Source organism: Copadichromis virginalis, linkage group LG18 (genome assembly GCF_057382275.1).
Source record: "Copadichromis virginalis isolate Kocher_CV1m ecotype Utaka linkage group LG18, C_Virginalis_male_GT1.1, whole genome shotgun sequence".
Lineage (NCBI taxonomy): Eukaryota > Metazoa > Chordata > Actinopteri > Cichliformes > Cichlidae > Copadichromis > Copadichromis virginalis.
Window position 1 is genome coordinate 3,259,200 of NC_140635.1, and position 14,971 is coordinate 3,274,170.

At 42.5% G+C, this 14,971-nt stretch overlaps 2 protein-coding genes and 1 long non-coding RNA gene across 4 annotated transcripts; 1 reads left to right on the forward strand and 2 right to left on the reverse strand.

Annotated features, from left to right (window-relative positions):
* Positions 1-758: 758 nt before the first annotated feature.
* On the reverse strand, positions 759-5,703 carry LOC146686944 (uncharacterized). Of its 2 annotated transcripts, none has more exons than XM_085440127.1 (4): positions 5,412-5,703; positions 4,135-4,232; positions 3,973-4,051; positions 759-3,812 (listed from the first exon to the last, which is right to left on the reverse strand). In XM_085440127.1, exons 1-4 carry the CDS (start codon positions 5,701-5,703, stop codon positions 2,986-2,988), a joined length of 1,296 nt encoding a protein of 431 aa, XP_085296253.1. In that variant the 3' UTR covers positions 759-2,985. The 2 variants fall into 2 exon arrangements, with proteins under 2 accessions (XP_085296253.1, XP_085296252.1); XM_085440126.1 differs by having other exon boundaries at positions 3,973-4,054.
* Positions 5,704-5,844: 141 nt separating this feature from the next.
* LOC146686945 (uncharacterized) lies at positions 5,845-13,137 on the forward strand. The gene is made up of 4 exons (XR_014916571.1): positions 5,845-5,915; positions 6,518-6,608; positions 11,389-11,992; positions 12,663-13,137. It is a non-coding gene; the product is annotated as an uncharacterized LOC146686945 (long non-coding RNA).
* On the reverse strand, positions 6,758-11,760 carry LOC146686946 (uncharacterized). The gene is made up of 3 exons (XM_085440120.1): positions 11,416-11,760; positions 10,396-10,456; positions 6,758-9,311 (listed from the first exon to the last, which is right to left on the reverse strand). Exons 1-3 carry the CDS (start codon positions 11,758-11,760, stop codon positions 8,365-8,367), a joined length of 1,353 nt encoding a protein of 450 aa, XP_085296246.1. The 3' UTR covers positions 6,758-8,364.
* Positions 13,138-14,971: the final 1,834 nt, after the last annotated feature.

Below are 14,971 nucleotides of genomic sequence, written 5' to 3' on the forward strand. Positions count from 1 at the left end.
TGGCTGATGTGTGAGTTTAAATCAATTTGAGAACTTTCGTGGGTTCTCAAGTTAACTTAAATCAGTCTAACCTTTTCTTTTCTTTTTAACGGCTCCAACAGGAAGTGGCCATAAGCTGCAGCTTCTCAGCAAAACATGCAAAACTTGGGGATCATGTGATGGTCCCATTGGCAGCTTCTGAAAGTGATTCAGGCTTTTTAGTTTTTGTTAATGATTTTTGTTTTTGTTAATAAAAAAAAAAAGAAAAAAAAAAGATTACATCGATGGTGAATGAACTCAAATTTCTTCAGTATCACTGGCTGGACCTTCACCATGCAGCGAGCCTGAAATCCTAATCAAACAAGCTGCTACCTTAAGGTGAAGGTAGTGTTAATATAGTCAAAACTTTGTGCTTTATCTTTTTTGGCTCTCAATGGGACCAAAATGTATTAAAAAAACTAATAATATTGTGCTGAATTCAGTACAAGTTTAAACTAGTTAAGAAAACCAAAACCTGGTCAGGAAAGCGTTTGAGGGCACAGAACGTGGAAGCAACCAGCCACACGAATCGCACCCAGTCGGCCATTAGAAGGAACACCAGACTGAAGCGCTCCTTCTACGGCTTCACTTTTCAGACCTACATCTTATCACCTGGAAGTAGAGGAAGGAAAAAGAAAATAAACCTGACTCAGTCTCTCCACTTTTGTCATGTTAAAACTGAGACGCCTAAAGGATCAAATTTCAAGTGATCAGAATAGTTTAAAACAAAAACAAAGCACTCTGATTTTAGCAGCTGCTTTTATTAAAAATGATAAAAAAGAAAAAGGAAGTTCGTTCACGTTTCTTCAGTTACACGTCAGTCACAATGAAACTCGATGTACAGTCATAAACATTTGTTACCTTCACACAACCACAGGCTAGTTTCACACATGAACGTTGTATAAAACACCTGCTACTGAAAAACCACAAGACTTGTGAAGGATTATTTTCGGTCCCTGCCCGGTGACACCATGACCAGTGAAATTTGAAACAGGAAGTAGAGGTTCTCTTCCACTTATTCTTATCAGAGGGTGGAGCCTATCCCAGCTGCCACAGAAAGCTCACCAACCTGACACGTAGCTAACACAGAGACACAGAGAACCATTGACATTCACAGCTATGGGCTCTTTAGATTCCCCCAATAACTGAACGTCTTTGGATTGTTGGGGGAAGCCACACAGAAAGCTCAGGTGTTGGAGCTGATCTCAGGATCTGTAGTCTCTTTAATCGCTCACATACAAGTTCAGGGAAAGACTATTGTTTACTTGGCCTGTTGTATCTAAACTTCACTCAACAGTCGGCGACCTCTGGTCGTCACATCGGCCCACATGGGCGGCAGTTTAGAGATGGAGGTGAGGAGCTCCACCTAGATCTACTGTTCCTACATCTGAGGAGGTTCAGGACACAATCGGCATGCCTCCTCGGCACCTCCCCTTGGAGGATTTCCAATCCCATATTGGTGACGATAGATCCAGAGGAAATCAGAAATGCACTTGATATTTATCCTGGGAGCGTCTCAGGAAGAGCTGGAAACCATTGCTGGAGAAACAGAAGTCTAGAAAAGTCTCAGGTGCCCTCCTGAGCTTGCTACCACTTCAACTTCAAATGAGACAGTGGGATGGATGTTTTCTTCAATGTAAATGTTTAATGGAAATTTTAAGATTTAGTTTAAACGAGTTCCCAGCCCAGACAGGAGGCTGTGGCGCCCACTTTGAATTCACTTGTTAAAACAGTTTTGAGTTTAAATCAAACACCACCATCCACTAAAAACGTTTCCCCTACACTTCAAAAGTCTTTTTCCCCTCATGGAAGTTTCATTGGCTGTTACCTTTTTCCATAGAGTTCAGTTCAGGATCTTTTGAGGAGTTCTTTCTCTGCAGATGTGACCACACTTCAGTATCCATCCTCTTTATCCAAACAGAGCTGTTAGCTTTGGATTTTGTGGATTTGCTTTGTTTTTACTGGCAAAGTGCAACAGCTCCTCGGGCTTTATTTGGGTTCAGCAACTTTACAAAGACTGAAACTACTGAAAGTACGATTACATTTTGGTTTTAGGTTAGTAAGCATGGACACAGTTAACTGAAGCCGAGTTTTAATTGAACATGACAACCTTGACGCCCAAGACAAATACCTGATGGACACAAAGCCCTTTCTTGCCTTCCTTCTGTTACCTGGGTCAAAGGTCAAAGTTTAGACAGAGAACCAGATGCCTCCAGCTCTTCTGGGGGGACACTGAGGATGTCCCCAGCCAACCTGCTGCTGCAAGGCTCTTAACAAAAAGACAGCACATTACACCAGTTTAATTCTCAGTATACTGGCTTCCAGTTCAAACTCGTAGTGCTGACTTCTAACATCGTGACGCTGCTGCCGACATCTCCGGTCTTTTAGAACACCACGCTCCATCTCGCAGCCTGAGATCATCTAATCAAAGGATGTTGGTAGTCCCACCAACACATTTAAAGACCACGGGAGTCAGATCTCAGAGCGGTGGCCCCCAGGATGTGGAGCGCTTTGCCTCCATCTTTACGTTGCCTTGATTGTATTTATTCTTTTAAACAGCAGCTAAAGACTCATTTATTTAGACTGGCTTTTAACTAGATTTGTGCTGTATGATCGATTGTGTTGTTTTATGTACATAGTTCTTACCTGGTGAAGAGTGCTATATAAAGTTATTATTAATATTAAGACCTAATCTGTCCAGGTGTCTCCTCACCTGGGAAGAAGACCAGACTAAGAGCGACTCCGAAGTCTGATTAAAACTGGAAGCAGTGGCTTGAAATCGAGCCGATCCCCGGCGGCCACACTGTCTGCTGCCATATGTTCCAATGAAACACGTGAAAACGTTTGCAGGTGATCCAAGAACATCTGTTTTGTGTTCAAACATACACGATACACATTTTTACAGTAGGTCACGTGTTTGTGAGACTACCTCACTGCAGATATCTGCAATGCTGCTTCTCCCAGCTGTCACTGCACGGCGCCAAACCGTTTCTCTCCTGCATGGAGAGTGATGTGGCGCCGCAGGTGGCTGCCTGATATGAATGTCTTGTTGCAGTACGAACACCTGAACTGTTTGCAGTCTGTGTGGACGGTCATGTGGACCTTCAGCGATCCCGACTGGGCAAAACGTTTGCCGCAGTGGACGCAGCCGTAGCGTTTCTCGCCCGTGTGGACGCTCTGGTGGCGTTTGAGGTTGCTGGAGTCTGAGAAGCGTTTACCGCAGAGCGCACAGACGAACGGTTTCTCGCCGGTGTGGACCCTCATGTGGGTTTTGAGGTTCTTGAGGCAGGCGAGCTTTTTCCCGCAGCAGTTACAGACGAACGACTTTCCCCCGCCATCCTCGCCTCTGTGGCTTGCCGCTCTGCTGATGGCATCCTGTCTCCACCCGCCCCTCCGGATGAAGGAGCGATGTTCTCCTGGCGTCTCCTTCCTAACAGGAAGCTCGTCTGCAGGCACCGCCCTCTGCTGGCTGCTCTGGAAACCTGCAGGTCGCTCTGCTGCAGACAGACTCACCTTGCTGTGCAGGAATGTGAAGCTGCCACCTGAATTGGACGCCGATGAGCAGCCGGCCTCCGCTCCCAGAGGATTTTGGGTGGTGTGGGAGCCATGCTGAAGCTGTGGCTCAAATATCAAACAGTCGTAACTGCTGGTTTCTGACCTCTGGGTGTTCTGGACAGAGGTGGAGGTAGAGCTGACTTCCCCGCTCGTCCACGAGATGCCACCATCGTTTGCTACTTCCTGTTTGATTGCAGCTTCTGCCTCCACCTGTCCCTCTTCATTATGACAGAAGCCTTCTGGAGATAAAAGGAAAGCAGAAAGAGTTTTAGCCTCTTACACAGCTTAAACTGGACACCATAGGGTTTAGATCTGTCCTGTATGAGCCAGCTACAAACTAAAAAGACTACACTGAGTCAAACAGGAAGAAAAAGGCTCTCTTCAGGTTCTTATACTTACTGTCCGGCTCAGACTGGGACCAGGATACGCAGTCATCGTCCTCCACTTTGATCACAGCAGCTGTGGTAGCATCTGCAGGCTGCTGGAATTGGAGGAGAGAGGTTAAAAATGAAGAGTGAGGGAGGAAATCCCGCTAATGCTCCTCCCACCTTTTCTACTCACCGTACTCTGTGTGGTTTCCTGTCTCGGCTCTGCAGGTGAGTTGTGGTCTCTGCACTGAGGCATCGCCTGATTGGACACTCTGGACAAGACTACCTCACCTGCAGGAGGGGAGTGAGGACGGCGTTTAAAGTTCTGAATCATGTACAGCTGTAAATGTTATTTTTTTTTCTGTGCATTGCTGCGATTTTATTGTCCTTTATGTCCTTTTTCTTCTGCAAATTGATCTACATCAGTTCTTTAAAAACCCTGGACAGTCTGAGGTGTTGGATGGATTAAAACAATGCGCCAGATGTGTTCGACTGGGTTTTGGGTCCAGCGAGCGTGGGACCAGTCAATGATATCAATTCCTTCATCTTCCAGGAAGCGCCTGCATACTCATCGCATGAGGCCGGGGATTGTCGTGCACCAGGAGGAACCCAGGACCCGCTACTTCAGTACAGGTTGTGACAGCGGGTCCAAGGATTGCATCCCGTTACCTAGCAGCAGTCAGGGTGCCGTTGGCTAGCCAGTAGACATCTGTGCATCCCTCAATGCCTCCCATCACTGACCTACCACCAAATTTTGGCACGATGTCTCCACACCTTTTCACGTCTATCACGTGTGCTCAGGGTGAGCCTGCCCTCGTTTGTGGAAAGCACAGGGCGCCAGCGGGGGATCTGCCAAATCAGGTATTCTATGGCTGATGCCAATCAAGCTTCACAGTGCTGGGCAATAAACACAGAAGAGGAACTCAGGCCCTCAGGCTACCCACGCAAGGTCTGCTTCGGATTGCTTGGTAAGAGACATTCACACTAGTGGCCTGCTGGCAGTTCTCATTCTGTTCCTCCTTACACAAAGGAGAAGATACTGGTTCTGCTGATGGTTTAAGGTTCCTACTGCCCTGTCCAGCTCTCCTAGAGTCTCCTTCATGCTCTTGAGACAGGGCTGGGAGACACACCAAAACTGCTGGCAATGGCACGTATTAATGTGCCAGTCTGGAGGTGTTTTACTTCCTGTGCAAACTCTGCAGGTAGGGCACGGGAATCGCCTCATACTATCAGAAGTGCTACTGACCTCTAAAACTAATGGAAAGAGTCAGAAAAATTAATAAACATAAAACATTTCTTTTTGTACTCTGTTGTTTATTTCATTGACACCAAAGCAGCTGGAAATGATTAACAACTGTTACCAAACTGACCGCATCAATTAATCGAGTTCATGCTGCACTCTGGTCAAAAAGTTTTCCTTTCGTTTTTACAGTGTAGTTGCTGTGAATTTAGAAGTTAACGGTCGGTTACCTGTCGCGGTCGCGTTCCTCTTCAGTTCGGCTCGTGCGCGGCCGCTCGCGTGGAGCACCGCGCTGCCGCTGGCGGTAACCGCGGCTCGCAGTGCGGTCGCTCGGGCGGCCCGCAGCTCCATGAGGCGCAGTTTCCTCCGCAGCACCTCATTTTCTTTGCGACTCCGCGAGATCTCCAGCTGCAACACCGAGTAGCCGCTGTCCACGAGCTCGCAGATCTCCGCCACGGCCGTGTTGGCCAGCACCTCCATGATGGAGGCGAGCTGCGCGTGGAAGGTGGCCGCGGGGGACATTGTCCAATCCAGCGCGTGCGTGTATCTGAAGCAGAACAATCCACACCGCGGGCTCGAGGCAGGACCTTAGACTCCACCGTTAGCTTACCTGAATGTAGCCGCTCACCTGATGTGCGCTCTCCGATACAGACCAGGAAGTGATGGCGGGGGCTGGAATTAATCCACAGTGCGCATGTGCAAAGTATCCTTTTACTGTTTCAAGCAAATTTCAGGTATGAAAACGTCCCAATAACTCCTCGTTTGATTGTCCTTCTTAGGGAGATGAAACCTGTATCAACTCACGTTTATATTTCATTTTAACATTTATTTTATTTGTTGTTTTTGTGAGTCTCTTGTTCGTTATAAAAAGAAGAAAAAAAAAAAAAGAAATATATGATGTTTTTCTACCAGAGCCTTTTTGCTCCGGTACCCCCGTCCCCATTTTAATAAGCGTGTCTAACCATCAAATGCAAATGAATATAGTAATTATTTAAGAGTAAAAGCTATATTAAACAAATACATGTGTGAAAATGTGATTTTAAAAACAAGCTTTTCCGTATAAAATCACAAAATCAAACCAAATCAACCAGTAGTCTAATTTCCTGCTCACTGATAAAGCCATAAATATTGCCAATATTTAGTCCTACAAATTGTTTTTCCAAAGAAGAAGGAAAAAACAAAACAAGCGATAACGAGGTTCTCAAGCCAGAAATGGTTAGTACTGAGAAGTTCTCTGGATTTAAAAACCTAAATATACTTTGTTTAAAAATTAGTTTTAATGTGAGAAAATTAAGTCAGACTTTGAAGAAATGACACGTTGTGTATTGTGTTGCAGAGATATCGACTCAAACTGAACTGTACTTTCATGTGGCATCACTTTGTACCTCAACATTGTGCCTGAAGCCAGTGAACTTTTATTTAACCAGGTAATGAAATCATATTCTTATTTACAATGACAGTCTGGAAAAACCACACAAACATTGCACCTGGTTGTGAAGGCTTTTGATAGTTTCTGCAAATCCTGATCTACATTGAACAAACGAATTATTATTTACACATGAAATAAGATGCAAAACACTTTTTAACCATTTTATTACCCAAACATTAGACAAACTGTCATTCAACATAAACCGTATCAACAATACTTTCTGTGAAACAACTTCCAATATGTGCAGTAGACTTTGTAACAGCACAGCTTTTAACTGATGAACATGATGCTCTTATTTTAGCTAAAAAGCCTAAAAATGTGTGTAACAGCTTCCTGGAACCTTTTTCTTTTGTCCAACAAATGCAGAAATGTTAACAAGAAAACAGAAAATTATGAACTTAGAAACCCTAAACATCATAAGTGTTTAAATTATTCAGAATGAGACGTTTTTTATCTGTTTGGGTGTTGCTGCACGTGCAGATGTAGCTACATGTCAACAGATTTGCTTGGTAATACTATTGATTCATGTAAACACATTAATCAATACAAACCTGGCTTATGGATGAGCACATGTAACGTGTCTTATGATTCTTGTTAGAAAGGTTTCTTTCTGTGTCGCTCACGTGTCCTGTTCATGTCTGTTAAAATAACTCAAATTGTCAGTATTTAAGGTAAAAGGAGCTGAACATAGTGATGTGGTAACAATTTAAGCAGCTTTTAGGGTTAACAAAAAAAAAAAAAAAAGTATTTCGGAGTAAATTTCAGAGTACAAGGAAAAATTGCAGTTCCTCTGATGTCCACCGGAGGCTACTTCAGGTGGACATCAGGCTGCAGTTACCGTAGCAGCTGTAAACATGTTTTGATGTTTACAGGCTGCTATGGTAACTGCTACAAATATGGTTCTAGTCTCTTTTGACAGTTTGAAGACTAAGAGCAGCATGGGGGGGTGAAATATTTCAAATCTGTTAAGGCTTTAAGTTAAGGACGAGGACAGTGTTACAAGATGGATGTAGCTGACGTGACTTCACCTGTTCATAGAGTCGTCTAGCAGACTCATGTCCTGGATAATTTTTAGAATGATCCAAATTTAGAAAACTAACTAGGGTTCATTGAAAATGAGCGACTGGGCCTATAAGTCATTAGGGATGTCTTTACAGAGGTCAGGTCACAGGGCAGTTTCCACACAGACTTCTACAGGACCAGGCAGCTACCGCCCCCTGGTGGCATCTTAAAAATGCAGGTTAAGGCACTTCTGCATTAGCTGATAACTTTGCACGCTACCCTATAATCTAAATATGGTCACTTCTAGTTTCAAAAAGCGGAGCCTGTAGTGATGGCACAGTGTCCATGGTCCATCTTTTATATACAGTCCCAGTACCATCACGGCCAATTCATGTCTGTAGCGACTGCCAGGCTTTTTCTTATGCACAAGAGACGTCACCCGAAATAAAGACAACAGGGCTGATATAAATAAAATATCTTAACTGGTTTTTACAGGCAGTTTTTAGAGATAAGATGCATCAGATTCAGTAGCTGAACGACATGTGGGCCAATCACAGAGTGACACAGACACGTGAAGCACGTTAGATAAACTATGGACAGATTTGATCTCTTATGTTTTGAGATGTTAGAGTGAAAGAATAAAAGATGATAAATTTAAGTAATAATTTAAGTTATAAAAATAGTCATATTAGCTGATGGATGCAGCTCGAGCACAAAATAAATGTTTTTTAAATGTTCGTAAAAACCAGCATTTAGGGGTCGCTCGGGACGTTTGGGTGACACTTCTTCATGTGCAACTTGAGGCTATATTTGACGATGAAGCTCCGGGAGCAGAGCCTGCACGCGTACGGCCGCTCGCCCGTGTGAACGCTCAGGTGCGACTTCAGGTGAGCCGACTGGGTGAACTTCTTGCCGCACTGCTCACAGCTGAACGGCCTCTCGCCCGTGTGGATGCGCATGTGGACCTCCAGGTTCTGCGACGTGGCGTACGTCTTGTTGCAGAGGGAGCACGCGAAACGCTTCCCTCTGCCTCCTGCGCTCGGCTGCCCGTTGCAGAGCTGCGGCCGCCCTGCCTGGTCCCTGTATAGGGCAAAGTTCATGACATCACCGCCGTCTTCGTACTCGAAGGCAGAGCTGCTGGCTTCGGACAGCTGGCAGTCTGTGGGGGTCGAGCCGGAGACGCTGAGCACCTTCAGTCCAAAGGCGTCGCCATCCGTGTTTCCGTCTTGGTGAAACGCAGTAAAAGTAATTTGACCCTTTGACTGTTTGGGCCACCCTGGGTCGACAGTCAGATCGAGGTCTGCTTGGTTTGACGGAGACTCGATCAGAGCGCCGCTGCTAAAATAAACCGGCCTGTTGGCGTTCGAAGGAACCAGCGAGCACTCCTGAACCAGATGAATGTCGGGGTCCATCTGTGACGAGTACGACCCAGCAGATTCGCCAGGTTCCATCTCGACCTCGTCGTCAAGCTGCTCGGAACCCCCCGGCTCACGATCGGGAGAGTCCAGAGTGTAGACGGACACGGTCTTCTGCGTCCCTGCTGTCAGGTCGGATGTTTTCTGTGCCAGCTGCTCAGACGATGACCTATTCTCGGACTCCAAGCTTTCACGCCAGCGCCGCTTTGTGCGCCGGCTGATGGGAGTCGACGTGATGCCCTCTCTGGCTGCAGGCGCCACCCCATCAGCTGTTAACTTAGTACCTAAGAAATTACATAAAAGAAAGAAAGAATCATTAAAGTTTTCATGATAAGATTCAATGCTGTGAAATGTTGAGCATCAGAACAACACGTTCTCATCCCAAAACCTAACATACAACAATATGTTACGCTTTCGGAAACATGAGAACTGTTTGGAATGAATCTACACATGTACACTTTTTTTTACTTTCTCATCATGAATCACTTTAGAAAACACCATCTAACAAGATTAAGGTTGTGGTTAGGTTTAGGGCTGGAATACACGGCTGGAACGTGTGTTACCACCGGGAGCTTCATTCTGTTGGATTGGATCCACAATCCGACACGTATCACAGGAACGCTCCTATGGGACACCTCGGGACAAATTGTCGGTATGCTACACGTTGGGAATGAGAACGATCTCATCAGGACAAATTAGATGAATATCAGCTGTGGATGATGAGCCCGGAGTATTCTTGATGTTGTTGATGATGTGCCGTTTTTCTTTTTTTTGTAAGTATTATTTATTTTTCTAATTTAATGATTTTTCTCCCTGAGAATGACATTTTTATTTTTAGAAAGTTAAGAAATCACTCATGCCTTAACTTACAAAGAAAGACTCCCATCCTCGTTCTCACAGTGCCAAATCCAGCTCATTAATCTAACACTGATATCAGAGCAGTGCATGGTGTAAACTGATACATGTCATACATTTTAAAGGAGACACAGGAAAATGAAAGGAAAGAAAGAAGTGAAGTGACCACATGTCACTCCTTAATTCTTTTTTTCCTAATAGAGCATTATAGAAACCCGTAGCCATGACGACTACACTCAGCTTTTATTTAGAATAGAGATGGTTGGTAATTTATTGATGTGTTTCTTTACTAATGATTGTTTGTTCCCTGTGGTGCGTTCAGAGTCGAGTGCAGCAGATTTTTTATTACTTTGGAATTCAATTTTGAAGTTTGGGTGTAAATAGCCGTAATGCTACAGCTCTGCAGAAAGTTTCTGTTTTTTTCTCTCTGTTTTAAATCGTTCTGGAGCATGAACACAACCTTAATCATTGTTAATAAACACACAAAAGATTTGCTGCAGGTCGTTTACTCACCTTCCTCAAAGACGTCGTTACTGTCCGAGTCCTCATCTTTAATCAGCACCACTTCTGGAAGCTGCAGACGCCACAGAACACAAAAAACAACGTTAAAAGGAGACGATTAAAATACTGTTTTTATAGAAACACAAACTAAAGAAGAATAAATGTTTCTGGACTCCTGATTGGCTGACTTATCATTGAAATTAATTTAAACTTCAGTATCTCATATCTTCAGTTAACGATCATGCTCTCTCTCAAACTGCCCTCAGGTTTCTAAAACAAAACCAGCTTCAGGCCTGATGACAAAACAAACACATCAGGCTGCACTGAGCATGTGCAGAGATAAGACCATTTTCTCCTTTTGTTTGGAAAAGAAAATTTGATGGCATAAACCTGTTTGTAAAAGTGAAATTAAATCTGAGGAAAACGATTCTTTTTAAGTACTGATTAACTGTAAGGATGAACTCGAGGTTTATACATTTTGGTTTTAATTCAAGTGAAATAAATGAAAACTTTTAAACTAGTTTTAACTTTAAATTATTTCCAAAACTATTCTGATTATTACTGCAGTAATTAATAACTATCAGATTTGATAAATTAGCCTCATTTCAGAGAATTTTCAGATCTTGGGCGATTTAAAAAGGCCACACGTTGTAAATATCTTCCATTTATTGTCAGATTAGATAAAACATTGAGTTAAATATTTAAGCATTGGCACACAATATCAATAAATTAAACGATCATCTGAATTGTTTTGAATACTGATTGCAGATTGATTCAGTTCATTTTATTAGTCATTATTGTTTATAACAAATACATATATTTGTGATTACATACACGTGTTTCTATTAGAAAGTTTCCGGGACATTTCTTAGGTAATTATGTCATTCAGACAAAATGTTATTTATTCCGTTTTGTGAGCTGACTGTATTACACTTCCGGCTCCAACCTGCGGTTGTTATCATTGTTATTGTTGCTCTCTGACGTCGGCCTGTTCCCGGGCTTCAGGTTGATTCAGACCGGCGGAGTGCTCACCTCCTCCCGCACCGCTCCAGCTCCTCGTCCGTCACCTTCCCGCTGCTGCTGCGTTGTTCCCGACTGCTGCGTAGCCTCCGCCGCCGGTGAGACCTCCGGTCCCTCCGCATCCGCAGCCTCCCCTCCTCCTCCTCCCCCGCTGCTCCCCCGCACCACGATTGACTCGATGAGGTGTAGCTTCTTCTTCAGGTCCTCGTTCTCCTTGTGGCTCCGGGTGATCTCCAGTTGCAGCACCGCATAGCCTTCATCCACCACCTCGCAGATCTCCGCCACCGCCGCTTTGGTCAGCGCGGCCATGATGACGGAGAGCTGCTCGTGGAGAGCTTTGCTGCTTAAACCGGACATCCCGACGAACCAACGGAATCCGAACCCGAACCGGACCACACGGAGCCGCAAGGTGGGCGCAATGGAGCCGCGAGCGGAACCTGTTTGGACTTTCAACCGTCGGCAAGAGAAAAAAGAGAAAACGGTTCCTGCAACACTTCACTTCCGGAACAACACCGCTGCCTTCAGAATAAGAGCCTGTTGTTATCCACAGAACTACATTAAGAACACCGTCAGTGAGCGACTGCTAACGGTAAGAAAACAGAACAGAGCATGCGTAATTAAACCGCTAAGAGTTTAATGTAAAAATAGGAAAAAAGTGCGTTTTCAGGCGGTTAAAATAGTACAAGTGAAAAGGTTTAAATAAATAAGAAAAAACTGTCTATAATGGTAACTATGAAAAGTGCAGATTAAATAAAATAATAAAACCATTATTTGTAATAATAATAATAATGTAATTGTAATAATGTAAAGCTAAGTCGGTAGGAAAAGGAAAATATATAATAGACTTTTTAAAAAAATCAGATAGTAAATTGGACAAACTCATCATCAAAACATTAAAAAAATAGATAAAATTCTTTTGAAATAACAAAAATGTAAAATGACACTGACACAAACTCATAAAAATAGAATAACTAACTATAAATATAAAGATTCAAAGTAAAACTGGAAAATGTATGAACTCAAACTATAAGATCTAATAGAAGAGGCTGGATTTTAATAATCTTTCATTTATTGTACCATTCCTTTCTTTCTTATACTTTATTCAATTACCTTAGTTTGTTGTGCTTTTGTATTAATATTTTAGTCTTTAGACATGTTCATGAAGACTCTGCTTTTCATCCAAGAGGCCTCTTCAGTTCTAAGATAACTGGCTGTGTTTCCCGGGTGTTTAACCCCTCGTCGGTTCCCTGCCCTTCAAGGTTTCCCTGAGGGTGACCTGTTGAGCGTCCACCCTACCATCATGCTGAGGTCACCTGAGGCAAGATGTGAGCGCGGGTTGATGATTCAGCTGTACAGCTGCATTTAAAGGAGGAAGCCAGCGTTCACATTTTGCAGTTTGAGAGAGGAGTGAAGGAGGTCAAGTGTCCACTGTGATCCACCATCACTGAACGGGATTGGTCGCTTAGCACATCGGCTCTCAGGACACGACAAGCATTTCCTCAGGTGACCTCAACAGCTCAGGACTCCGAGTGTATTTGGGCTGACCCTATCCTCAGTGGCTGAGAACCTACAGACGTATTTATATTGTTTATCATTTTGTTATTTTTCACTTGTGTAAATATGAGAAAGAATAGAAGCCAATTAAGATTCAAGTAAATGCAATATAAATAGAACAGGACTGTAAACATAAACAAACTGATATTCTGTTTGCTGTTCAGATCCTTGAAGCATTTTGAAAACTAATGATAATTATTAGTTTTATTATTATTCACTGTGTGAATAATTTAAAGACAGATTCTGGTTGTTTTTATTAGAAACTGCAGGCTGAGCTGTGGAGCTGTCAGTTTGAACGGAGAGCACGGTTCAGACTCCAAACACACAACAAAGACAAGACGCTGCCTGAGGAAACGCTGTCCTCTGATTGGCTGCCAGGTGTCGCATCAAAAAGCAGAACTCCAGGTGTGTTAACCTGCAGGTAAATCAAGGATCGTTTAGTTTTCCTAAAGTAATGAAGACAAAATTAAATCACAATGAAATGATTTATTTGACCTTTTACTTACATTTATCTCAATTTTGACTTTTTAATGTTTTTATTAAATGTTTGTAATATTCTTAACATTATTTACTGTTTCACTTCTCAGCTTCATTTTGGTTTTATCGTTTTTAATGGTGAAATTCTTCACTTTTAACATCTCATCATTTTCATCTAATGTAAATGTGTCATTATATTTTTTAAACTATCTTTTGATTTACTTTTTAATCTCATCATGCTTTTACGTAATACTCACATCTTATTTTGAAAAACAGAATTTTTATGTTTTCACTTTTTAAAAAAAGAATTTTCTCATTATTTTCTCATCTTTAATTTATTCTCAATTTCAAAACAATCTTTTACAAAGTTTCATAATTTAGACATTTTAAGACAAATAATGATAACTTTGTAGTTTTTTTATGTTAAACTGAACTTTTTTCTTGTCATAATTTTGACATTTTTCTCTAATATTTAATGTTCTCAGAATCTAGAATTGAAAGTTTTTCTCACATTTCAGATGCTTTTTGCATAATTTTGACATCTTATAATTGAACTTCTTTTCTGTGCTCACATTGACTTTTAATATTCTTATAATTTATACTTTATACATATTTTTATAACTGGAAATAATAAGTTTTTCTAGTCTCACTGACCCCTCAAAGCACTTGAAAATTGAATTATTTTCTAATTTTAACACATTATTATACATTATAAACTTATATTAAGTTATGAGATCAGACTGAGAATTCCTAATCGATCGACTGAACTAAACAGCAACTGTATTTTTGTGGTTCTTTCTCTGATGGATCTTTTTTATGTCCACCTTAAAACACAGTCGTTAACAGATGACCATCACGTCCAAAATATGAATTTTCTTGCTTCCCTCAGATTTTGCACCTGAAACACGAGCAAAGCAAAGAAAATGATCAATGTGAGAGCGCACACTTTTATTTCCAGATATACGCCAAACAAAAAATATTCACATGCTCCATCCAAACGCCGGTTTCTTCAGTTTTTGAGCTTGAAAACAATCAAAGGGAACCTGGAAACAGGGCCGTGTTTGTTTGTAAGAAATGAAGGATCGGGTCAGGTCAGAGATGGTTACAAACAGGTAAGGCCTGAAAGACAACAGCAGTCAGAGCTACTGATCAGGTCTGTTCACCGAGCAGCCACGACATTAGAACCAGCTCGTGCTGCCACAGGTGCAGCGGGTGGAGGTCCTCAGTGTTTTGTTGGTTTTGTGGAACTTTAAGAAGAGTTTGCAGACAGAAGTGGACGACGACAGAGTGAAGAAGCAGGTATGAAGTGGATAAGTTAGATTTTGACGGTGACTGATCCACAGTGAACAGTTCCAGGGTTTCTCCAGTGTTTCCTTTGTTTTTACTCTTTTGCTTGGCTCCTCCCATGTTGTTCCTCCACCTTCAGGCTGGTCAGATGGCAACAATTATTCTCGTTTCTAGAAATGTGCTGCGAGCTGAACATCCACTGTAATCCGACCGCACACGATGTTATTTATTCAGGGAAGCCTGTTAGGAG